Raw genomic sequence first — 26286 nt, forward strand, 5'->3', positions numbered from 1 at the left:
TCCGATCCTTACTTGACAATCAATGACAAGGTTTAATCAGTACAATTTTGATTTTATTCAGAATTTTCATGTTTAATATTTTAGATCATTTAGTTTATTTAATTTTTAGTCAAATTTTTTATATGATTGCATTAATATAAGTAGATTATGTCGTGTTTAAATAAAATTAGTATTTATTATATCATCCAATTAAACCTCAATTTAACCGATTCAATCATAACTCCACCCCAATTGAACCATGAAATGATGAACCTCTCCTTCTTCCTCCAATTATTTATCCTGCCCGATTGATATACCGATAATTATGATTTTTAATTTTAACTCACCGTATATTATATTTGTATATTTGTCTTGAAACTCGCCATTTAAGAAAATTAATCAACTGCCAATGCGCACAAATAGTAGGGGGTCAAAGAGAGGAATAATTATTACGTCCTCCGATCGGACGTAGAGAAACGTCCGGTCGAAGGTCAAATCGCATCAAAAAATAAGAAATACCGAACAAATATGGAACAATACCAAACAAAGAGAGAAACAAAAAAGCATGATTTGACCGGTTCCCACGAGCTTTGGACGCGTAACAAGTGCTGGTTTCCTCTTTCCATTCCGAATTGGATTCGTTATTTCTCCCGCGAACGGCAAAGAGTTGCTGCCTTTCTTAAATGCGGGAAAAAGCGAGGAAGAACCCTAGCGGAATTCAAGATGCGGTCGCCCAACATGGCAATGGATGAGGAATTCCTCCTACGGGCTACACCGCCTACTCAATACCCCGTCGGCGGGCGGCGAAAGCCGACGGCGGGAATCCGGTCGTGGCTGGTGGTTTCAGAATCGAGGCAGCCCTATCTTGAAGAGGCAGGGAAGCATTTAATCATGCGGCGAACGGGGCTTCCGGCACGGGACTTACGTGTTCTCGATCCCCAGCTATCATACCCATCCACCATCCTTGGGAGAGAGCGGGCGATTGTTATCAATCTGGAGCACATTAAGGCTGTGATTACTGCAATGGAGGTGCTCGTTCCCAACTGCAAGGATCCCTTGGTGGCTCCATTTTTGCAGGACCTGCAAACGAAGGTTGCATGTTCATTCGGTGTTCCAATGCACTCGGTTGGTCCGCTTCTTCACCCCTTTTCGCCACTCTTTGTTCTTGTTTTATCTTGTAGATGTGAATGATTACTGTCAGTTTGACAGTTTTTAGGGTTTTTGGATGGGGTGATCTTAATGCGACGCCTGACTTATTTTATGCCTTATTATACTATATGCTTTACTGGTTCTTTTTGAGGATGTTGGCTTTAGAGGTTGATGCCATAGTGATGAAAAGTTAGAAAACTTTGCTTACCCATGGGCTGTTTGGTTGACTTTTATTTGAGGTTGGCTAGAGTTTGGCATGTTTATCATTCAAAAATGAATTTTCTTTTGGGTTAAATCAAACTTAAATCGAAATCAACCAAGTGACTGATGAGTCGGACCAGCTCTTTTTTATTTAGTCAAGCTTGGATTGAATAGAGCTTTGTGAAGATCGGATAGAAATAAATGGGCATATGCTGGAATGGATTTTTACGTGTATGAATATATGGTTTTATCTTTATATGAGTTCTTGTGTTCTTATGCTTGTTTATGTTTATGCATCTATGCATGCATATATCTTGGACTAAAATTTGTCCTTAGAAGTTTAGAAGTTTATCAAAATATAATTTGTTTCTGACGTGATATATATTAAATAATGAATAAGGATTGGCTTGAATTTTGCTAGATCCAAAATTTTGTGGTCTAAGAGGAAGCTATATTAAGTTTAGCTGCAAGGTTACTTTGTGGTTGGTATAGATCATGAAGGGAAAAGAGAAGAGAGAAGAGTGGAGGAGAGTAAAAAAATCATACATGATCGAAAATTCTTCTTATATTTATACGATAAAGTTTGTTATACTTGGAGCTCTTGGCGTTGATGTTAATTAGTTTCCTCCTATTGGGCTCTTCAATATGGCTTAGGATTTATCACTACAAGTTAGTGACCTTTGTTTGGTGGAAATTTCCATCGAAAAAAGCCCAAAATCTGCCAAAAATTTTATTTTTACATGTATTTCCGATGGAGATTAAGTTGCTGGAAAAATGCACTCATGAAATACTGTCAATAATAAGTATTTCTGTTAGAAAAAAATTCTTCTGGCTTTTAGAAGAATAAACCCTGGGAAATACTGGCAGAAAGGCAAAGTATTGTAAATAATTTAACATTGTTCTTTTTTGCAAATTGTACAAGTAGAAATTGTGATGAATGCAGTCCACCCGAACTTCCGATGCTTATCTGACGAAAATTACTGCCAAAATTTTCTACCATAATAGAGGACCATGAGGCTAGGGTTTCCTTCACAAATAATATATGTAAACATGATAAAATGATGAATAACAATTGTCATATGGCACAAATTGGGATTAAGACAATAAGACATACCCCCATCATGAAAGTTACTCAAATATTGTTTATTCTGTAAAATTGACTATATTGAAGTGTTTGAAGAAGCAAAATTATCAAAATAGGACCCTCACGTTTGATTTTATTAAGCCCGATGAACATAACATGCAATAAACATGGTATTTTGCAAGTGTAGTTGTAAATGCATTGCAAATATCAAAGTTTCTTGGTAGTCACTCTTTTCGCAAAATAGGTTGTGTTGATGCTTCTAGAATGTCAAAAATGTTTGGTTAGGATACCCATATTACTTGAGTCATTACACTAGAAAATTTTGAAAAACAATTACTCTCATGTGAAACGATAAGAAACACGAACAATGAAAAATGTGTGAGAAAGAATTCATACACAAAAAAATTAATATATATACTAGGTTAAACTACTGAAGGGTTCTAAAATATGTTTGGGATAATGTAAAAGCCTTGGTAAAGGTTGAATTTAGTGCTGTTCAATTCCCATGCGAAGAAAGTAGGATATGTTAAGGGTTTGTGGAATCTAGCATAATTTTTCTACCTGGACTTTACACTTTTAGTGTTTCAAAATTTAGGAACTTAGCCATAGAAGCTATGGAAGTGAAAGACTTGAGTGTTTAGATCAATTATGAAAAGTTTCATAATTTTTCAAGGAGTTTAGATAGGTTAAAAGGGGTATCTAACCAAAGTAGGTTAGATTGAAACCAGCTTTGGTTGGGAACCATTATTGGCTTTTTGACTAAAGTTGATTGTCATGGGGCTGTGAGGGGATAGGTGTATAATAATACCACAACAAAGGGTTGAAATGATTTAAGGACATATAGTACTTACCACGCACTAAAATAATATGGGTTAAATGAATCACCAAATTCCCTCAAGAGTGAAGTTAGCCACCAAGCCTCCACTTCTTGAAAAAAACTCCAACTTATATATATATATATATATTCTTCATTCCATCATATTTAATTAGGTTTACAAAATCTACATTTGAATTGCACAATGATAGAGAAAATGAGCAAGGTTCGACAACCTAGAGTGTATGGACAAAGTGAGGTAACTACCAAAATAATTAACCTCCTTTTTTTTTTTTTTGTTTTTGCTGCTAACCACGCTTGTGCTCATGATTCTTTGAACTATTTAATTCAAAATAAAACATTTGAGCTTAAAAAAAATTCACATTCTCCCAAGGCTTGAAAGTTGAAAATTTACATTTTCAAAATTTTGAATTAGTTTATAATTGCTAAAATAAAAATTACAATCATAAAATTTATTACATACATAAACTAGAAATTATAATGAAAATTTTCCATTTTTCTCCTCATTAGTCCTTGAATCTTGTCAGCTTCGTTCTTGCACAATCTTCAACAGGCAATTGGTATAAGTCACAAGGTCCTCTATTGTGTTTATGTAGTTCACTACATGCATGTTCCCTTGCTTTAATGTTATCAAATGTTCACGCAATTTCTTCTCATACTTTTTTGGATAGTATTTAGCCTTTAGTATTTCCTTTATCTCTACTAATGTTAGGAATGTTATACTCTATCGTTCCCATTTTGCTAATATATTATTTACTAAAATTTTGCATAGCTTACTAATTTCATTTTAGCAAAAGCGACTCTTTGATAGTCATATATTTTGTTCCAACCAAAGAATTCATCTATTTGGTCGAGCTAGTCTAGAAATTTATTGGGAGCATAAACACTATGTTGATGCTTATGACCTAACCTCCTTTGTGGTTTCATCCACATAGTCATTGTGCCAAGGATGCTCATTCCTGTTATGATTTCTAAAGTGATTTCCCTTAGGTAGATGGTCATTCCTAATATTTTCTACAATTCCGTTCTTACATGATTAGTTTCAGCTTGGGTCTGGGCAAATGGTTGGTCTTGCTTCCTTATGGTCATAGCTTGTATTTGGATGGTTAAGTTTATATTCATCTCTTATAATTTATAAAAGGTTTCCTCACTATATAAGGTAACCTCTTCTACCCTTCTTGACAAAATTTTCAAGTGATTCATGCTAGTAGATTCTAGTGGTATATGTTATGTAGTGTGAGTGTAATGTTGATGCAATATGTAAGAAATTTTTCGCTGACTTTTTACTAAATTATGCGATGAATGCTTAATGTAAAATTTTGAAAATATTTTTAAAGTGAAGTATTAAAATTTTTAGAACTTTCACTCTAATGTAAGGAGCAAGTAAAATTGCTTAACATTAAATTGATTGCAAAAAATTGTAATAAAACCTTAGTTTACAAAGTATGGATCTAATACTAATTGAAACCTAGGTAAAAACTAATTTTGCAAGTGGATTACTCCATGTCTCATGTGATTTCACTCTAACAACTTAAAGTTAAGATAACTTTAAAGAATGATTGATTGTCACATGAATGTAGAGATAACTAGTTAATACATATACACTAGTTCATAGAGTTGGCTCAAACATGCGATTTGCCCCAAATCTTTGTCATAGAAAATTTATTTCCATTAAAAAGTAAATAAATTTCAAAATTAGAGAAATGTCCTTTGTATAAATTTTGATTCACCAGTTGCAAGTGATTTTTCAAGCATCCAATTCCATTGGTACAGAAGTCTCCAATGTATCTCCTCCAACCTAAGTTCTAGTACCAACATTGATATGGCTTAGGTTTAGCTCACTGAAGAGCTACTGATTTGGGCTTAGAATGCTCTAAAATATATTAGGAATGATGTATAAGACTTGAGAAAGGTTGCATATGTGTGGTGTACAATTTTTATGCAAAGGAAGAAGGATATGTAAGGGTGTATGGAATTTGGTTGAATTTTCCAAATTGGATGTTAAGCTTTTAGGATTTTAAAATGTGGGAATGTCAGGACTTGAACACTCTTGGAAAAAGAAAATGAGGATGTCTGAATCATTTCTAAAAAAATTTATAATTTTGAAAGGACTTTATGTGATAGAAATGTACCCCTCAAACTTAAGGGAAAATTCTATAAGATGGTAGTGAGGCCTGCAATAGAAATGGAGGAATGCATCGGGCTTGTTATGTGATAGAAATGTACCCCTCAAACTTAAGGGAAAATTCTATAAGATGGTAGTGAGGCCTGCAATGCTTTATGGTGCCGAATGTTGGCCTTTAAAAGAGAAGCATAATACTAAGTTAAGTGTGGCAGAGATGAGGATGCTCAGGTGGATGAGTGGCTTTACCCTTAGAGATAGGATACGAAATGAGCATATACGTGAAAAGGTTGGAGTAGCTCCAGTAGAAGATAAGATTAGAGAAAGTCGCCTTAGATGGTTTGGTCACATAAAACGGCGGCCTTGCGATGACCCGATTAGGAGAGTAGAGGTATTAGATTTGACTTATGTTAAGAAAGGTAGGGGTAGACCTAAAAAGAATTGGTTAGAAAATATTAGGAATGACCTTTCTTTATTAGATTTAAACGAGAATTTGACTTTTAATAGGACACAATGGAGAAAAAGGATTCATGTAGCCGACCCCACGTAGTGGGATAAAGGCTTGATGTTGTTGTTGTTGTTGTAAGGACTTTATATGGTTTAAAATGGGTCTATATCCAAACAAGTTCATATTGTACAAAGCTTTGCCCAAGAGCACTTAATGGCTTTTTAGTGATTAGCGGACGGGAAATTACTATGAGAGCGTGAGGGGATAAGCATGAAATAATTCTACACCAAAGGATTGAAATGATTTAGGCCTTGTTTGATTAGGCTTTTTTTCTCCGTTTCCGTTTGAATACGCCGAAATCAATTAGTATTTACTTTTTGGAATCAAAGCTTAACAATAATTCCTTTTTAATAAACATCGTTTTTTCGGTGGTTACAAAAATCTTTTCGTATCTGCTTCTTCGGTCACAAAACGGAGTTTCGGTCACAAAATGTCTTTTATAATAAAATCTCAAAAGCAGAACTCCTAAACAAACAATTTAAAATTACTTTCAAGTATTAATAAGCACTTTTAAAAATATTAGTCAAACGTATCTCATTATTGAAACTCCATTTTATTGAACGGCTTTTTCTCAACCTCCTTTTCTAAAACTCCTTTTTATGTAAGCATAAACCGAATCAAACGAAGCCTTAAGGGGGCATGGTACTTATCACTCTTCAAAGCGTAAGGGTTGAAGGAATCACCTAATTCTCTTAAGGGTGAGATTGGCGACCAAGCCTTTTTTTCTTGGAATAATCTCCAACTCTTGTAGCACAATAAAAAAACCTTTTTATTCTTTTTCCAGTAGGCTTAAAGAGGTTTACAACATTCCCTTTTTAAATTGCACAAAGAGAGGGAAAAGAAGTAGAGGCGAAACACCTCGAGTATATGAGAGAGTGAGATAACTATAAAAAATACCCCTTCTTTATCATTTGGCCAGCCAACTAGGGTTGGGCCCATACTTATTTGAATTATTTAATTTAAATAAAATATTTACATTTAAAAACAATTCACATTCTGTCAAGGATTGAAAATATATCTTCAAATTTTTAAAATTTTGAATTTTTAAATTTTAATATCACATTTTCAATTTGTAATTTATATTACAAAGAAAAATTATAAATATATAATCTTTTATAGCATTTATCATACACATCTAGAAATCTTAATTAAAAGCTTTTATGTTGCTCTTTATCATTGTCCCTAGAATCTTCTCAGCTTCATTTTTTTTTATTTGGGCTCTACTGATTTGTTTATTTCTTCTTGCATTAACTTTTTGTGATCGCTTGAGTAGATCTAAAACGGAATATATGGAGTGTAATTTTAGTAGCAATAGACCTAGTGAGGGGGTTGTGACTTTGGGCGATCAAGTCATTAATAAGAGTACACATTTTAGATATCTTGGATATATTGTTTAGAGTGATGGTGAAATAAATGGGGATATTATCAGCAGAATTCAAGTTGGGTGGTTGAAGTGGAGGAATGCATCGGGCTTGTTATGTGATAGAAATGTACCCCTCAAACTTAAGGGAAAATCCTATAAGATGGTAGTGAGGCCTGCAATGCTTTATGGTGCCGAATGTTGACCATTAAAAGAGAAGCATAATACTAAGTTATGTGTGGCAGAGATGAGGATGCTCAGGTGGATGAGTGGCTTACCCTTAAAGATAGGATACGAAATGAGCATATACGTGAAAAGGTTGGAGTAGCTCCAGTAGAAGATAAGATTAGAGAGAGTCGCCTTAGATGGTTTGGTCACATAAAAAGGCGGCCTTCCGATGACCCAGTTAGGAGAGTAGAGGTATTAGATTTGACTTGTGTTAAGAAAGGTAGGGGTAGACCTAAAAAGACTTGGTTAGAAAATATTAGGAATAACCTTTCTTTATTAGATTTAAACGAGAATTTGATTTTTAATAGGACACAATAGAGAAAAAGGATTCATGTAGCCGACCCCACGTAGTGGGATAAAGGCTTGATGTTGTTGTTGTTATTGTTGCATTAACTTTTTGTGCCATATCAACAAATAAATACTTTTAAGGAAAAGCCCTATGCGCTCTTTTTTTAAACATGGTGGGAAAATATGTTGAAAAATCTCTCATGCAAGGTACCCATTTATGTTTTTCTTAACATGGTGGGTTTCGAAAGTTTATTCTTTTAATGAATTGATTTATTTCTTAATAAGCTTGACATAATCAACTCTTCCTGTAAATCAACTTTGTAGTTATGTACTTTTGAAATTATCTTATTCTTGTCCTCTTGCCTTTAATTGATTTTATTGAGAAAATGACTAAAATGGTCCCTTGACTCTTTATGAAAAATCAAAATTGTCCCCAACTATATTTAATGATCATTTTGGTCATTCAACTCTTTAAAGATGAATGAGACTATCTATGCTCTTTTTAAGGACTTGATGGACTAAAATTGTCCTTTAATATAGTTGGGAGTCATTTTGGTCCTTTCTAAAAGTTAAGGTATCATTTTGGCCATTTCTCCTGATTTTATTTGTTGTAACTATTCTCATTTCTAATTTACAAAAAAACAGAAATGGAGACGCTTCTGTGAAATTTGAATGTGGCATATATATATTTTCATAAATTTATTAAAAATCTTGAAAATTGATATTTCATAAATTTTCCTTTCTATTTCTCTTATATAAAATTTGAAATTATTGCCATTGAATTATATATATATATATATATATTTTTTGTTATGTCCTATTATTTTATTTTTTTGTATATTTTGCGATTCAGGAGGCTGTTGAATTTTTCAATGAATTTAACTTATGAATGCTAAAATATAAGGAGCATCAAGATAAGAAAGTGATGGAAAAATAAAAAGAAAAAAGCTTATAAAATTTTATAAAAAATAATATTAAAAATGAAATACTTGACGCCTTAGAAGAACAAGAACAAAACTTACAAATGTTACAAAAACTCATCAATGAGAATGAATAAGACTTTTTAATGAGCATTTAATCTGTACTGGAAGAACTGGAAAGGATTGAAAATAAACTAAAAAAAGAAATTATAGGGAATTCATTAGCTTACCTATGAGCATAAATATGTTCTCTCATTATGTCACGACCCGACCCGACTAGCCTGAATTAACGGGGCGGGAACAGAAAGTCGTATGATAACACATAAAATTTCATTCATTATTAAACATATATAAATGTTCATTAAATTTTCAATTATAAAAAGAGCAATTAAATATCAAACTTGAAAGTTTCATCAACATCAGAAATAACAATCTAAAAACATAATAATACCTCAGAAAGTCCCCAATACATAAACTTTTACATATACTAACACTAGACACATAAACAACCATAAAAATCTGTCATCATGGGATCCTCTACGACAATAGGTAATCGGTCTTTCAACTATCATTCTCTAGCAGTCTCTCCTGAAAAATATTTTCTCAAGCAGGGGTGAGCAAATGCTCAGCAGGTAACAGATATTTAACATAAATTCATGAACAATAAAAAAATATTACGCATGAAATCTTTCATTCATAAGAATTATAGAAAGTAAAAAAAATCATATACGACATTTTATACGCATATACAATATAACCTTTTTTATACTCAATTTTCTTGAACTTTTCTTAAATTTTTCCATTCTTCATAAACTTTTTTTTCATAACATTTCTTTTATTTTTAAGTGCATAAATGCATAAAATACTTAGGGGCTGTTTGGTTGCCTGAAAAGATTATGCAGTGTAAAGTAAATCTAGTGCATTTCAAATACTTTGAGACTGTTTGGTTGTTTGCAAAAGAAATGCAAGAGAATTATTTCTCTTGTTTGGTTAGGTAGAATCAGAGTAAAGTAAAAACATATTTTTTGTAATAATTTATTTTGGCATTTCAAATAGTGTATTTATAAAAGCAGTGTATTTATAATAATCATTATTATTTTGGTGTTATAATAATTACTATTATTTGGTGTTATAAAATAAGTTGATTGATTAATCATCATTGCATTTATATTAGGCAAATTCAATGATTAGAAAATTCATCATGACTAAAATTTAGTCAGGATATCCTAAGCCAAATTTTCTTCATTTGACAATGAAGAAGGTTGTAAGCTAGACTAAAGATGATATCACAACTTGGAACTTCAAGTACAAAGTAAAATAACCTGCCAATCCAATACATTGCATATACTCCAAAGCTGCATGCAGTCTATTGCGATGCGAAATGTGCATATCTTCATCATTCTAAAACTTTCATGCTCCACTAAAATCTTATGTTTCATCCCTTTCAAATCAAAATAACATCATATATCTTTAGATTTCATTTGGGATAACTTTTTTATTGCTTTATAAAATAGTTTTTTAGTAAGAAATTTTCTGACTTAAAAATTAAAAATAATAAAAAATTTATCCTAAATGAAACCTTAGTGTTATATTTATCTAGACCCAATATTATATTATTCAAATTGTTATGCATTTGATTATCCCATTTTCAACTTCCATTTTTTCTTCTTTTTTATAAAAAGTGAGACAAAGATTATGTTGTATTACATTATAGAAATTAGAATTGCATTTTTTTCATAGCTTAAATCGGCAACAGCAGTAAGATCGACCATTTCTTCGTTCTCAACTAAGCGTCAACCTTCCCTTCCTGCTTCTCTTTCTTCCCGAACAACTTCTCCATCTCCTCCAAGCTCGTCCCCTTCATCTTCGGCAAGAAAAAATAGAAGAAAAACCAACCAATCACAGCTATCCCAGCATCGAGGAAGAAAGCCCCCGAAATACTTACTTCGGGGGAGTCGGAGGTCTTGGCGAGAACTGCGGCTACTTCTTCAAGGCGGCCCTGCATCACGAGCCAGCAAGGAGACTCCGTCATCACGATGAGGACTCCAGCGAATATTAGGATTGGAGGAATTGCTCCGACAAGGAACATCACGCGCCAGCTGATGTGTTCCGGCAGACTAGAGAAAGCGAAGTTGGAGATGAAGCCGAAGAGGACGCCCAGGTTGATGAATATTTCGGGGAAGGTGGTGAAGAAACCGCGGGCTGAATGCCAAGAGAAAAAATCCGCGAGGAAATCGAGAGGATTTATGTGCCTCGCCACAAACCACGCCTTCCTAATGGCGAGGGAAGCGCTAAACGCAGGCAACGTCCTCGGCGACGAGAGGATTTCTAACCCGCTCAATTTGAGCGGGTTTCGAAGTCGCACAAAAGGCCTTTAGTAATACACGGTGGATGCATCAGAGGAATTCCTTTTTGCTCAAAACCAACCAAACGACATAATTTACGAAATGCGCGTAAATACATTACTTTACCCTCCTAATTCTGCATACCAAATAACCCCTTAATCATATAATTATACATCCGTCCTGAAAGTACCAGTATTTTGTATTGATCAGGTACATAGTCAATTTTTTGCCAACCATTTTCTTTACTCCGAAGAGTCCTTTACCAATTTTTCCTGATGAGCCCTATACCATTTTTTCCCCAAAGAGTCCTTTACCAGTTGGTACTCCAGATCATCATGCACATTCAATCATAATATTTTTCATAGAGATTAATTCATTCAGAAATTCATATATGTTTCAAATGTTCTCATGTTTACCTAGATTTCAATTAAATAAAATGTCATTTTACTTAACCTTATTTAACATTTAATGTAACAATAAGTGTAAGTACAAATATTTAACATTTCATGAATAATAAAATACATATAATTCTAGCATGAGAAGGTTGCATGAAAAGGAAAAATTATAAACTAAACATGTCTTATTTAACATAAAACAAAATTTAGAAACATGAATTCACTTTAATTATAAGTACCTACTCCACAAGTATAGTAAACCTCAACAACGTCGCTTATGCTCGAGGCATCCTCTTATAATCGACACCTAAGTATAAATGTAAATACAAACATACTAGGCATTAATCATAATATATTTTAAATAAGCACTTAATTAAATTCTATTTTCAGATTTATTAAAAATCCGAATTTTAGGAAATTTAAAATTCACTAATTTCATCTAATAACCATGCTGAACTTTCTCCTAAACCTAATTAATAATTATATTATGAAAATTTTGGATTATTTTAATTAAAAAAAATATAAAAAAAAGTTAAAAACTTATTTTTTACCATTAAAAACATCCCTAAGGTCCATTAGAACAATAATCATTAAGGAAATTTTCTTAAAATCCAAAAATATATAAACCCTAATTTTTTCGAACTCACAAAAATTTGGAAAAAAACTTTATTTTTACGTTTAAAATACTTCCCATAATATTCCCTATAAGTTTCCCAAAGAAATTCTAAGTTAGTAAAACCCTAGAAATTTCTCTTCCAAAAATGTACTAGGAAAAGAAGATTTCTTGTTTTAAGAATATACCTTAATTCTCCCTTAGCCTTCCTCTATGTTTTCCCCCAAAATTTGCCATTGGAAATCGCTGCCATGGCCTTGCTCCCATTGCCCCTCTCTCCGCCTCCCTCTCCCTTCGGTTTGGCCGAATGAAACAAATAGGGGACCGAATGGATTTCGGTCCCCTTAAGAGTGGGCGCCGGTTAGGGGTAAATGCATAATGTCCTATTTGCCCTTACATAACTTATTTTCACTTTAATATCTTTAAGGGTATTTAAGTAATTTTTAACCCATTTATAATTTCGACGATTTTTAATTTAAAATTTATGTGGAATTCACTATAAGTCCCTTATACCGATTTGCTCAAAATTTTATACACTATTTTATAAAATTATTTTCGTCAAAATCCGACGACTTTGAAAATTCACTTAAATTTCGTCGTGGTGCATCGAAATGCATGCAATACTTAAGATCAACATTTTCGAGTTTTACAATTCTCCCCTCCTAATAAAAATTTCGTCCTCGAAATTTTAAAACAATACAATAAATTAAAACCATACCTTAGTCAAACAAATAAGAATAACTTTCCATCATTTTTAACTGCTCCCAAGTTGCATCCTTTTCAATTTCATGTTTCCATAAGACTTTAACATAAGGGATCTATGGCTTCATAGCTGCTTCACACTATAATTTATGATCCTCTCAGGTTCTTCTATAAAAGTCGAGTCTGATTTAATATCCATTGATTCAGTACTGATCTTTTGAGCTTCATCTGAAATGTATTTTCTCAAAGAAGAGATGTGTAATACATTATATACTTCACTCATGTGACTTGGCAGAATCAACCCGTAGGCCACCTTTCCAATTTTTCTTAAATTTCAAAAGGACCTGCATAACTTGGACTCAATTTTCCTACTTTGCCAAATTTCTTCACACCCATCGTTGGACTCACTTTAAGAAATACAAAATCACCAACTTCAAATTTCACTGATCCATGCTTAGTATCATAGTATTTCTTCTATTTATTCTGCACAACTTTCAATCTATCATAGATAAGCCTTATATTTTCTATAACATCATCTACTAAATTAGCCACAATAATCTTCCTTTTTATTGTTTCAACCCAGGATAAAGGAGTTCGATACTTTCTCCCATATAAAGCTTCATAGGGAGTCATACCTATACTTGACTGAAAAATGTTGTTATATGCAAACTCAATTAGTTGTATGTGTATCCTAATTACCATCAAAATCAAGTACACATAATCTGAGTAAATGTTCTAGAGTTTGAATGGTTCTTTCTCATTGCCATCCGTCTGAGGGTGAAAAACTATACTAAATATAAGTCTGTTACCCCATTTCTTCCTGAAAATTTTCCCACAATCTAGAGGTGAATCTTCTATCTCAATATGATACTATAGTCTTTGGTACCCCATGTAATCTGATAATTTCATTAACTTACAGGCTTACCAATTTTTCAACTACATCAGATTGCTTGATATTAAGAAGTGTACAAACTTAGTTAACCTATCAATTATCACCCATAATACATCACATCCTCATCTAGACCTGGGTAAACCAACTACAAAATTCATAGCAATGTCTTCCTATTTTCATTCAGGTATAAGTAAGGGCTGTAATAATTCTCCTGGTTTCTGATTTTCTACCTTGACCATTTAGCAAGAAGTACATTTAGCCACTACTTCTGCCACATTCTTTATCAGTCCTGACCACCAAAATACTTCTTTCAAATCCTGATATATTTTGTTACTTCTTGGATGAATGGTATAATTTGAATAATGAGACTCCTGAAGAATTTTCTTTCTTAAGTCTCCAAAATCTAGAATGCATAATCTGCCCTTATATTGTAGCAATCCTTCACCATCAAGCTCAAATTCTTCAATGTGTCTTGCATTAATCATATCCAATATTTTCTAAAAATCTATATCATGTGGCAAAGCTTCTCGTACTCTATCCTTCAGTGTGGATTGGATAATTATTTTATTTAACATTACAATATCTGCATCATTTGGTTGAACCACTGAAATTTTCAACTTCTCCAAATCTTTTATCAGTTCATGCTGCTGTGTAATTATCCAGTTGGCACTACTAGAATTCTTCCTGCTCAAGGCATCTGCAACTACATTTTCTTTACTAGGATGATATTGATTGTCCAACTCATAATCCTTAATGAGTTCTAGCTATCTCTTTTGCCTTAAATTCAATTCTTTCTATGTGAAAATATACTTCAAATTCTGGTGGTCAGTAAAAACTTCACACCTTACCCCATACAAGTAATGCCGCCAGACCTTTAAGGAAAAAATCATTGCAGCTAATTCCAGATCATGAAATGGGTAATTCCTTTCATGATTTTTTAATTGCCTAGAAGCATAGGCAATGATTCTTCCATTCTACAATAATACACAACCCAACCCTTTATGCGAGACATTACTATAGAGCTGAAATTCATCTAACCCTAAAGATATAGTCAGCACTGGAGCAGTCATCAAACACTGCTTTAATCTCTGAAAAGCATCTTCACACTGAGCTATCCATTCAAACTTCACTGGTTTCTGAGTCCATCTGGATAGTGGCATAGCAATCTGTGAAAACCCCTAAAAAAATCTTCTGTAATAGCCAGCTAAACCCAAACAACTCCTGACATATGTTACTGTAGCTGGCCAAGGCCAATATGCTATAGCTTGTACCTTATGTTGATTCGCAGATATCATTCCATTACTAATCACACGCCCCAGACAGTTCACACTCTACAGCCAAAAATCGCACTTTGAGAACTTAACATACAATTCATTTCCTCTTAATGTCTGTAACACAACCCTTAAGTGGTTTGTATGCATTTCTTCATCTGGAGAGTAAACCATAATATCATCTATGAATACAATCACAAATAGACCTAAAAATGGCTTAAAGATTCTATTCATTAGGTCCATAAACACAGTAGGGGCATTTGTAAGACTAAAAGACATCACTAGAAATTCATAATGCCCATATATAGTACTGAAGGTTGTCTTTGCTATATATTCTTCTCGAATCTTGAGTTGATGATACTCTGACCTCAAATCAATCTTTGAAAACACTAACACACCTTCCAACTGATCAAACAGATCATCTATCATTGGGATATGATATTTATTCTTCACTTTCAGCTTGTTCAATTATCTGTAATCTATATAGAGCCTTAAGTTTTCATCATTCTTTTTCACGAACAGTACAAGAGCACTCAAAGTGGAGGTATTAGGCCTAATGAATCTCTTATCCATCAACTCTTGCAATTGATCCTTCATTTCCCTTAGTTCTTTTATTGTCATTCTGTATGAAGCTTTAGCAACAAGTTCAGCTCTTGTCACCAATTCAATAGAAAAACTATTTTCCTGCTTGGAGGTAAGTCAGGTAAATTATCTGCAAACACTTTTGAATATTCATGTACAATTGGAATATACTTCAGCTCTTTTTCTTTCTTCTTCTCTTCCTTAACATATACCAAAAAGTCTTCATATTCTTTCCTCAACATAAGATAAGCTTTTAAGGATGAAACCATAATAGCAATTATTCCTCCATCTCACTGAAATTTAAATTCTTTTACTCCTAACACTTGAAATCTAACCTCCTTGTTATAATCTATAGTCACAAAATGACAAAATAATCAATCCATGCCTAAGATTGTATTTAATCCAGATAATGACAAAACAATCAAATATGCTTCTAAGTTCTCATCACCTATCCTCAAATCCACATGACATCTATTGATTTCCATTTGGTTTCCATTTGACATTAAAACTGATAATGATTTCAGCATGAGTGTAGGAAACAAATTGGCAAATCTAACAAATTCTTTTGAAATAAAGGAGTGTGACACTCTAATATCAAATAAGACTTTAACAGGCTTATTACATATTAATATTGTCCCTAATCATATAAAAGACATAACATTCATTTTCCACCGATATAATATATAAAAATTTTGCATTGACAATTAATTAAATCACGTACCTATAACAACATCAGGAGACCCCTTAGCTTCTTGTTGGGATAATCCATAAACCCTAGGCTGAACATTCTGACGGGTTTGACCCTGAAATGGAACAGATGCTATAGACTCCACATTTCTTGATCTGACAGCTATCCTTTGAGTATTATTGCTTGTCCTGGCCTCTGTAGTAGATTTCTTTCCCAGAAGAGGGCAAGACTTTGCTATATGTCATGGCTGATGGCACCAGTAGTAAGTGTTAGTGTCAGAGAGGCATTCTCGCTTATGCATCATTCCACACTTATTACATAATATAGCAGCTGAAGCATTATTGTCAGAATTGCTGGGTCTGAGTTTCTTCCAAGTAGACACTTCAGACTGAGAAGACTGAGCAGACTGAGTGGGCTTTGGCCTACCCTCAATTTTTCTTTTCTGAAAGTCCCTCATTTGAGTCTCCTGTAAGTCCATTTCAATCCTTCTAGCTCTTTCCACCAAAATGGAATTGTCTTCAATCCCAAAAGGTATTAGAGGCTACCTTATAATATCCTTCAGTCCAGACAAGAAGCCGTGACACTTTTCTTCAGCATTTGGTATCAGGTGAGGGGTATATCTGGATAGCATAGTAAATTCGGCTTCATACTGTGAAATGCAATGATCCCCCTGAACCAGTCTATCGAACTTGTCTTGTATTTGTCTCCTAACTGATATGGGTACAAACCAATCTCTAAATACCTTCATAAATTCTCCCCATGAGACTTGACTGCTAGATTGCCCTCCAAATATCTCTTGTAATTAACTTCGCCACCATCTTTCTGCATCACCGTCAAAAACATAAGCAACAAGGGTAACCTTCCTATCCTTAGGGCAAGATATATCCTCCAAAATCTTTTGTCCTCATTAATCAATTGTCTGCCTCTAAGGGTCCACCACATAAAAATAAAGGAGGCTTCATATCTTGAAACAGCTTTAAATTTTTATCCATGGGATTACTCCCACTACCACTGGCCTGAGTCTAGGAGTTCTTAATCATCTGAGTCATCATTGCTTTCATATGAGCAAATGACTTCATTGTGGCATTGTTGCTACCTCTTGTAGGATCTGCTACTACATGTAGCACCCTCCTTGTTTCACCTATAGCGGGCATCAGTGACATCAATCTCAGGGTTCATATCTGGTAGCTCCATTCATTCTTCATTCCCAATGCCATCAATGACATTCTACTCAGGATCTATATCCCTGAGACGAAACATAATATTTTAAGTCAAAAATTCATAAATTTCATACAACACACATCATATACGTTATATGACCCATACAATTATCCTAAAGGCTCTTTCATATTGATTAGTATTTTTAAATATTTGGCTCTGATAACATTCTTGTCACGACCCGGCCCGGCTAGCCTAAATTAAAGGTGCAGGAATAAAAAGTCGTCCAGTAACATATAAAATTTCATTTATAATTAAACATATGCAAATGTTCATCAAATTTTTAATAATAGGAAGAGTCACTAAGCATCAAACTTAGAAGTTTCATCAATATCAGAAATAACAATCTAAAAATATAACAATACCTTAAAAAGTCCTCAATATATAAACTTTCACATATACTAACACTAGACACATAAACAACCATAAAAACCTGTCATCATGGGATCCTCTACGATGGTAGGTAATCGGACTTTCAGCCATCACTCTCTAGTAGTCTCTCCTGAAAAACATTTCCACGAGCAGGGGTGAGCCAACGCTCAATAGGTAACAAGTATTTAGCATAAATTCATGAACATTAAAAAAAATATTAAGCATAAATTTTTCATTCATAAGAATTATAAAAAGTAAAATAAATCATGCATGACATTTAATATGCATATACAGTATAACCTTTTTCATACTCAATTTTTTTGAACTTTTCTTAAGCTTTTCATTTCTTCATAAAATTTTTCTTTCTTCATAACCTTTCTTTTATTTTTAAGTGCATAAATGCATAAAATGCTTAATCATATAATTATACACTTGTCCCGAAAGTACCAATATTTTGTACTGATCAGGTACACTGTCAATTTTTTGCCAACCATTTCTTTTACTCCGAAGAGTCCTTTACCAATTTGCCCCGAGGAGCCCTTTACCGTTTTGCCCCGAAGAATCCTTTACCAGTTGGTACTCCGGATCATCATGCATATTCAATCATAATATTTATCATAGGGATTAATTCATTCATAAATTCATATATGTTTCAAATGTTCTCATGTTTACCTAGATATTAGTTAAAGGGCATGCCATTTCACTTAACTTTATTTAACATTTAATGTAACAATAAGTGTAAGTACAAATATTAAAATGCATATAATTCTAATATGAGAAGGTTGCATGAAAAGAAAAAAGTATAAACTAAACATATGTCTTATTTAACATAAAAGAAAATAAATAAACATGAATTTACTTTAAATACAAGTATCTACTTCACAAGTATAAACCTCAACGACGTCTCTTATGCTCGAAGCGTCCTTTTATAATCAACACCTAAGTATAAATGTAAATACAAATATACTAAGCATTAATCATAATACATTTTCAATAACCACTTATTTAAATTCTATTTTCGGATTTATTAAAAATCCAAATTTTAGGAAACCTAAAATTCACTAATTTCATCTAATAACCATGCCGAACTTTCTCCTAAAATTAATTAATAATTAGGTTATGAAATTTTCGGAATATTTTAATTACAAAAATTAGAAATAATTTTGTTGCTAAAAACTTAATTTCCACCATTAAAAACATTCATAAGGTCCATTGGAACAATAATCATTAAGGAAATTTTCTTAAAATCCAAAAATGTGTAAACCCTAATTTTTTCAAACTCACAAAAATTTGGGGAAAACTTTATTTTTATGGTTAAAATACTAACCCTAACATTCCCTATAAGTTTCCCAAAAAATTTTTAGCAAAATCCTAGAAATTTCTCTTCCAAAAATCTATGGGGAAAAGTGGATTTCTTGCTTTAAGAACATACCTTAACTCTGCCTTAGCCTTCCTCTACATTTTCCCCCAAAATTTGCCACCGAAAACTACCGCTGAAGCCACCGTGGCCTTGCTCCCGGCACCCCTCTCTCCGCCTCCCTCTCCCTTCGGTTCGGACTAACGAAACAAATGAGGGACCGAATGGATTTCGGTCCCCTTAAGAGTGGGCGGTTAGGGGTAAATGCATAATGTCCTAATTGCCCTTACATAACTTATTTTCGCTTTAATATATTTAAGGACATTTAAGTAATTTGTTAACCCAATTATAACTTCGATGATTTTAATTTAAAATCTATGTGAAATTCATTGTAAGTCCCTTATACCAATTTGCTCGAAATTTTATGCACTATTTTATAAAGTTATTTTCGTCAATATCCGACGACTTTAAAAATTCACTTAAATCTCATTGTGGTGCATCGAAATGCGTGCAATGATTAAGATCGACGTTTTCGGGTTTTGCACATTAACCTCTATAGCATTTAAAATTGTGCGTTATAATTGAACATAAAAATGATGAAGTTAGAACCTCTAATGAAAGGGGAATGAGCACTCTTATGAGGGTTTATTTGAACACCCTTATGAGGGTTTATCTGAATGCTTATGTGAGCTAAATGCAAGCAAGCAAAAAAATGCACTATTTTGAATATAAAATCAGAACTTAGATTGCAAAAACCATAAAATCTACAATTTTTGCATTCAAGAGGACGTAAGGCGATTGGTGCGACCAAAAAATATAGGGGACCTTATATTCCTCGATCACAAAAGACACGACAGACTTCTACCGACGAAATTGACTAAGGATGAGAAGTAGGACGAACAAACTTACATTTCAAATTAAAGAAATAAAAAGAAATTAAAAACACAAACTCGACTCGAGACAAAATGACGACACCCTAAAGTTGCTGCACTTGGAGAAGAAAGATACAGGTGGAGTGGCACTTGCGGAGAGACGAAAGAGGTTAGAAGCCCGAGAAGAAAGGGTGGAAAGAGCCCGCAGGATTTCCGGAGGGGATGAGAAAGAAGGGTGGAAAGAGCCCGCAGGATTTCCAAGCAACCCGCAGGTTAATAGATTTTTTTCCAAAAATCACATATCACATTCATTATTTCAAACATTACAATACCCCCATATATATAGGTATGAAAGGGAGAGACCAAAAGACATATTACATTAATTATCACAATAACCTAAGCATTAAAACACCTAAATCCTCCCCCCCTTGCTCACGGAATTCAGCCCCATACCAGGAACCGAAACAGCCACCGCGGGAGCCAAGGAGGCCGAGCGGAAGCCAAGGGGCCATGGCCTCGGGAAAGAGCCCAGGCATGGGAAAATCAGCGGCCAGCCGGAATTCCATGGGGCAAAATGCAAAATACGAAAAGCCAAGGAGGAAGCCAAAGGGCCACCTCATGGGGAAAGAAAATCTTGGAATTCCAAAGGCCGGTTTGGAATTCCAAGAGACAAACATAAATACAAACATAAAAAGCATAAAAGACATTAATTAAAAGATAATAAATGAACTAAAATGTTAGCTCATAATGAGCTAACCCTTAGTTCAATAAATGAACTAAAGTCCAGCTCATAAATGAACTAAAAGTTCAGCTCAAATATGTTAAACTATTAGACTCAAGGGAAGTCAAAATTTGATTTATTTTGTACTAGTGTTGACCCCCCTTGTCTGCATCAGACTCTCCTTCTTGCGAATTCAGCTCCTGATGAATTGGTTGATGATTCTCTTGAGGCGGTGCATACTGTTCATCGATCTCCTTAAGTTTTTCACCAAACCTTTTCAGAATTTCTTCCTGTTCTTTTTCAAATTGCTGTTGCAGATACCTTTTGTACTTCTCAAATTTTTGATCACATAGGAACATGTGATATTACAGTTTGTAGAGATGATCTTGAAGTGGGTCAGTAGAATCTCCTTCTGTAGGTAACCATCTGTCCAATGAAAGTGGGACATCAGGATTATGTTGATCGCATTCTTCCAGGAATGTAGCCATATTTTTGGTATTTTCCATTTTTTTGACTCAATAAAAAAAAATTACAAGACTCAATCTAAAAACTTAAGACAAGACTAACGACTTGACTAAACTCACAAACTCTGACTTGACTTGACACAACTTTGACAAATACTGATTTGAAAACAAAACTCGACAAACCAACCTAGGATTTCCTAACTTGCTCTGATACCAAAATGATGCGAGCAAAAAATATAGGGGACCCTATATTCCTCGATCACAAAAGACACGACGGACTTCTACCGACGAAATTGACTAAGGACGAGAAGTAGACGAACAAACCTCTTACATTTCAAATTAAAGAAATAAAAAGAAATTAAAAACACAAACTCAACTCGAGACAAAATGACGACACCCTAAAGTTGCTGCCTTGGAGAAAAAAGATATAGGTGGAGTGGCACTTGCGGAGAGACGAAAGAGGTTAGAAGCCCGAGAAGAAAGGGTGGAAAGAGCCCGCAGGATTTCCAAGCAACCCGCAGGTTAACAGATTTTTTTCCAGAAATCACATATCACATTCACTATTTCAAACATTACAATACCCCCCATATATATAGGTATGAAAGGGGAAGACCAAAAGACATATTACATTAATTATCACAATAACCTAAGCATTAAAATACCTAAATCCTCCCCCCCCCCCTTGCTCACGGAATTCAGCCCCATACCAGGAACCGAAACAGCCACCGCGGGAGCCAAGGAGGCCGAGCGGGAGCCAAGGGGCCATGGCCTCGGGAAAGAGCCCAGGCATGGGAAAACCAGCCAGCGGCCGGCCGGAATTGCATGGGGCAAAATGCAAAATACGAAAAGCCAAGGAGGAAGCCAAAGGGCCACCTCATGGGGAAAAAAATCTTGGAATTCCAAAGGCCGGTTTGGAATTTCAAGAGACAAACATAAATACAAACATAAAAAGCATAAAATGAACATAATTAAAAGATAAAAAATGAACTAAAATGTTAGCTCATAATGAGCTAACCCTTAGTTCAATAAATAAACTAAAGTCCAGCTCATAAATGAACTAAAAGTTCAGCTCAAATATGTTAAACTACTAGACTCAAGGGAAGCCAAAATTTGATTTATTTTGGACTAGTGTTGACCCCCCCTTGTCTACATCAGCGATCTATAAAATTTCAAAATTGCATGTATTCTAATGACAAAACATTCTAGGTAACAATAAATTTTCAGTAATTTTTCAAATCATGGGCATGTATCACGAGAAAACTTTCAAACTCATTTATAATGCGTCAAAAAGTATATAAGTGCATTGTGTAAAAGCACTGAAAGCATGCCAATGCATCATGCTAATGCCTGATGTCATTTAAGAAATATATCCAATCACATTTCCTTTGACAAATATTCTAGATGTTCAAACTTAATGTCTTAGAAAGCTCTATGGACCGTGAATAAATTGAACTGCTCCAAATAGCATGCATTTATTTTGGAAAAATATAATTATTTTTAAAATTCATGCCCATATTAAAATTTAAACACAAATTTAACATATACACATGTTCTCAAGAGGACCACCTTGCCTATGGGGTCAGGTCGTAAAACCCACTTTTCAAGTCAAATTCTCATCATCACAAATACTAGAGTTGATAAGACATAATTCTATGAATTCGATTCTATGCAAGCAAGTGCGAAGGGTTGAGATTATTTGATACTAAAGTCCAATCATACAAAAACCCTTACAATGGGTGTGGCTAGTGCACATCATGATTGGATGAGTCTACTTTCACATATTAAGCTCTCCAATTGTACATCCAAATGCCATATATGTATTATCCCAATGATGGCTACATTGAAAAGGAATATAATCCTAAGGGGTGGTTATTTTTAAATTACCACCAAATCCGAAGCAAATTATATTGGGTACAAATCTTCACAAAATAGTAAAATATTAAAACAAATGAAAATATTCAAGTAAAATCTGCTACTCAATGCCAAAGCAACACTCAATCCGCCCTCTATAATAATTTTTCAAGGGTGACAAACTTAAGCTTATTCTCAACTTACGAAAGCCGATGTGTATCAACCATACTACTATAGTTACTCTCAAAAGTTCTCACATAGTAAGGATGTGTTATCTTTTCATTAATTTGATGATTTTCCTACCAAATGGACAACTAGATTAAGTCCATAAAATTATTTTAACTAAATTTTAATGTTGATATATTTTATTAAAAAAACAATTTTTTGAGTTTTTATGAACTTGCTCATCCTAGAAAACTTCAGCTTCCTTCGAATTCTGTATGAATTTTAATTCTTACATTTTAGTGAAATATTATTTGGCTTACATGAAGTGTAAATTGTTTTCTGAGAGGTAACATAGCCACTAAATCCCCATTAACTTATATTCTCGTGTTTTTCATTCTCATATATCTGTTCGGTCTCCAACTTGCCAGTCCAACTGGGTTTTATGCTTTGTAACTATATTTGTTTCGAGGAATGTGTTGAATATTGGACAATTAATAAAGAGAGTTTCCTGCTATGTTGCAATAGTTCATCTAATTTTTATGAATTCTAATCCTTCCATGACGAGAACAAAATTTTGAATTCGCTGACTAGAGCGGTATAATTGGTGGCACCAAAGCAACAAAAAACATTATTTTATGTCCTGGCCAATATTCTTGTTCAACTGCCATTTGCCACCCTTCCATATCATTAATGTCATAGTTGTTCCTGTATATTTTAGAAGAGCATAATCTGCTTTAAGACATCCTTATGTAGTGTGATCTTTGAATATTTTTCCATGCGAAGGTTGCAGAATCTAGTGATACGGATGCTGATCAGGCTGCTAAGGCTGTCCCAAGTTATGAATCAATAACAGGCAGACCTAGAACCAATTCGGATGCATACAATAATGGGGGTACCAATGTGTTACCTTTTGAGTTCAGAGCACTTGAAGTCTGTCTTGAATCGGCTTGTAGACTCCTTGAATCAGAGGTATGTGTCTACCCACTCTGGGAATGTTATGAGAGGATATGTCGTTCTCTGCCTATTTGCTAAGGTGCCATTTGGGATTTTTTTTCTTTTTATTTTATTTTTGTTTTGTTTTGTTTTTGTTTTGATATGAAATAAAAATATTGTTGTATCTTAATATACCTTTTTTTTTAGTTGAAATCATACTAATTTATTTTGTTTTTTGGAAGAGGGTTTGATGTGGGCGTGGGTTGGCTGAAGATTGCTAACATGGTGCATGAGATCCGTTGGTTAGAAGTTCATATTTTGAAAATAGTAAAACTATATAACAGTTAGCTTGTCTGCTTTTGAAAATTACATGATTTGTTTTTAAAACTAAAAATCAAACATACTTATCATGCTATAACCAAACATATATTTTCATATTAAAAAAAAGACAAGAAACTAAAAAATTGATTCCAACTAGATTGTAAATTACTCTGTTGCTATCCTTTTTCATATGCATGCAATACTAATGAAGTATTCCTGACATTCCATTTTCTCTGTAATCCTTTGAGCGCCTTTTTTCCCGCTAAATTGTGTCAAGGCAATTTATTGTTGGCCCTTTCATGTCTCCATTTGCCAAACGCTCATTTTCTTGATGGAACACAATTCAACTTTTATTTTTGAGCATATTTTGAGACCAAAGTCAGTAAATAAAATTATCTTGAAGAAGAAAGATTACAATTTCAGACTTTTAGTTTTGTTTGCATGTTCTGGCGTTATCATGTCAGTAACAAAAATATACTGGCTTGTTTATTGTAGTGAGTGGTCCTTAGAATAATGTTAGGAAATACTCGAATATCTCAAGTAAATCCTAACAATAGAAACAAAAATAGCGAGAACGATCCACAAAACCAACGGAAAAAACTAGAAAACAGTAGATTTTATTGCAATAATCCAACTAATGGAAGAAAAATAGCAAGATACAATTGATCCTCTATTCGAGAGGAGGATCTATCTCTCCCAATTCTCTAGACGCGACTAGAGCCCAAAAAAATTAAGAGCTCATATTTCAGCCAAATTTAAGATGCCCTAATCCTAGGAAAACAAATTATTTAATGCATACAATCCAAAAGAAAATCTCTAAACAGTCCCTACATTCAAATTTCCCTCCTAAACTTCTCCTAAAACCTTCCTAATCTACTCGTTTGGACGAGGCGGTTTGTGCTACTTGTACAAAAGGCGGAAGAGTTTCTCCTCTGTTACTCTTGAGCTAGATCGGCTGGACCGGTCCAATGGATTGGTCTAACAATACTCCTCTCCCAAATATCCACCTTGTTCCTAAGGTGGAAAGATGACACCTTCCTCCATTCTCTCGTCATCATTAACGGTAAGATTCTGAAGAGTTCGGTCCTTACTCCTGTGCCCCAAAGTATACTTCTCGTCATATCTGAAATAGAGCCCCTTCACCCTCTTCTCCTGTATTTTCGTTTCTGCGAGCTTCTTGAAGTTGTCCCCAGGTCTTCCTCCTGCAGTCTTTTCCTTTGAAGTCCCCCGAAGATTATCCAGTGTTGGCTTCTTGGATGCCAAAAAAATGGTGGTCATCCTATACGAGCCTACTGAGCTACTGCCTCTCATTTCTCTCTCCAAGTTTCTCTGATCCTCCACCAACTGAGCTAGCTCTATAGCCCTCCCAAGTCACGTTGCCTCATCACTCTAACTGCTGCTCGTATCTCTGGTTTCAATCATTTCATGAAGCTACCGTCTAACATGGTCTCAGCAAGGCGGTCTAATTGAATAGCAAGATACTCGAACCTCTCCCGGTACTCTATCACCAAATCATCTTTTGTCAAGGCGAAGAACTACTCGTAGAAGTCTCCTCCCCTACCGGTTTGGAATTGTTCTAACAGGCAATCCTTAAACTCCCTCCAACTCTGTATGGGTCGCCGCATGTCCCTCCACTGGTACCAAGACAAAGCCTTCACTTCTAAACATAGGCCAACTACCGTCATCCTTTCCTCATCCGTCAATCTTTTGAAAGCAAACTATCTTTCCACCCTGTAAATCCACCCATGTGCATCTTCTCCCTCAAACATAGGCATCTTAATTTTTCTCACTCTCAGATCTCTTCCGTTAACTTTGCTTACTCCAAAATTTTTCATTCCCCAAGGAGTGGT

General features: G+C 34.3%; 1 protein-coding gene across 1 annotated transcript in view; it reads left to right on the plus strand.

The window, feature by feature from the left end:
* Positions 1 to 570: 570 nt before the first annotated feature.
* LOC110093906 (magnesium transporter MRS2-F) overlaps positions 571 to 26286 on the plus strand; it is a 54633-nt gene continuing 28917 nt past the window's right edge. The window contains exons 1-2 of the mRNA XM_020818947.2: positions 571 to 1104; positions 23966 to 24151. Coding sequence (XP_020674606.2) covers positions 703 to 1104; positions 23966 to 24151 — 588 coding nt within the window. The 5' untranslated portion in view covers positions 571 to 702. The remainder of the gene's footprint in view (positions 1105 to 23965; positions 24152 to 26286) is intronic.

Source organism: Dendrobium catenatum, unplaced genomic scaffold (assembly GCF_001605985.2).
Source record: "Dendrobium catenatum unplaced genomic scaffold, ASM160598v2 fragScaff_scaffold_1728, whole genome shotgun sequence".
Lineage (NCBI taxonomy): Eukaryota > Viridiplantae > Streptophyta > Magnoliopsida > Asparagales > Orchidaceae > Dendrobium > Dendrobium catenatum.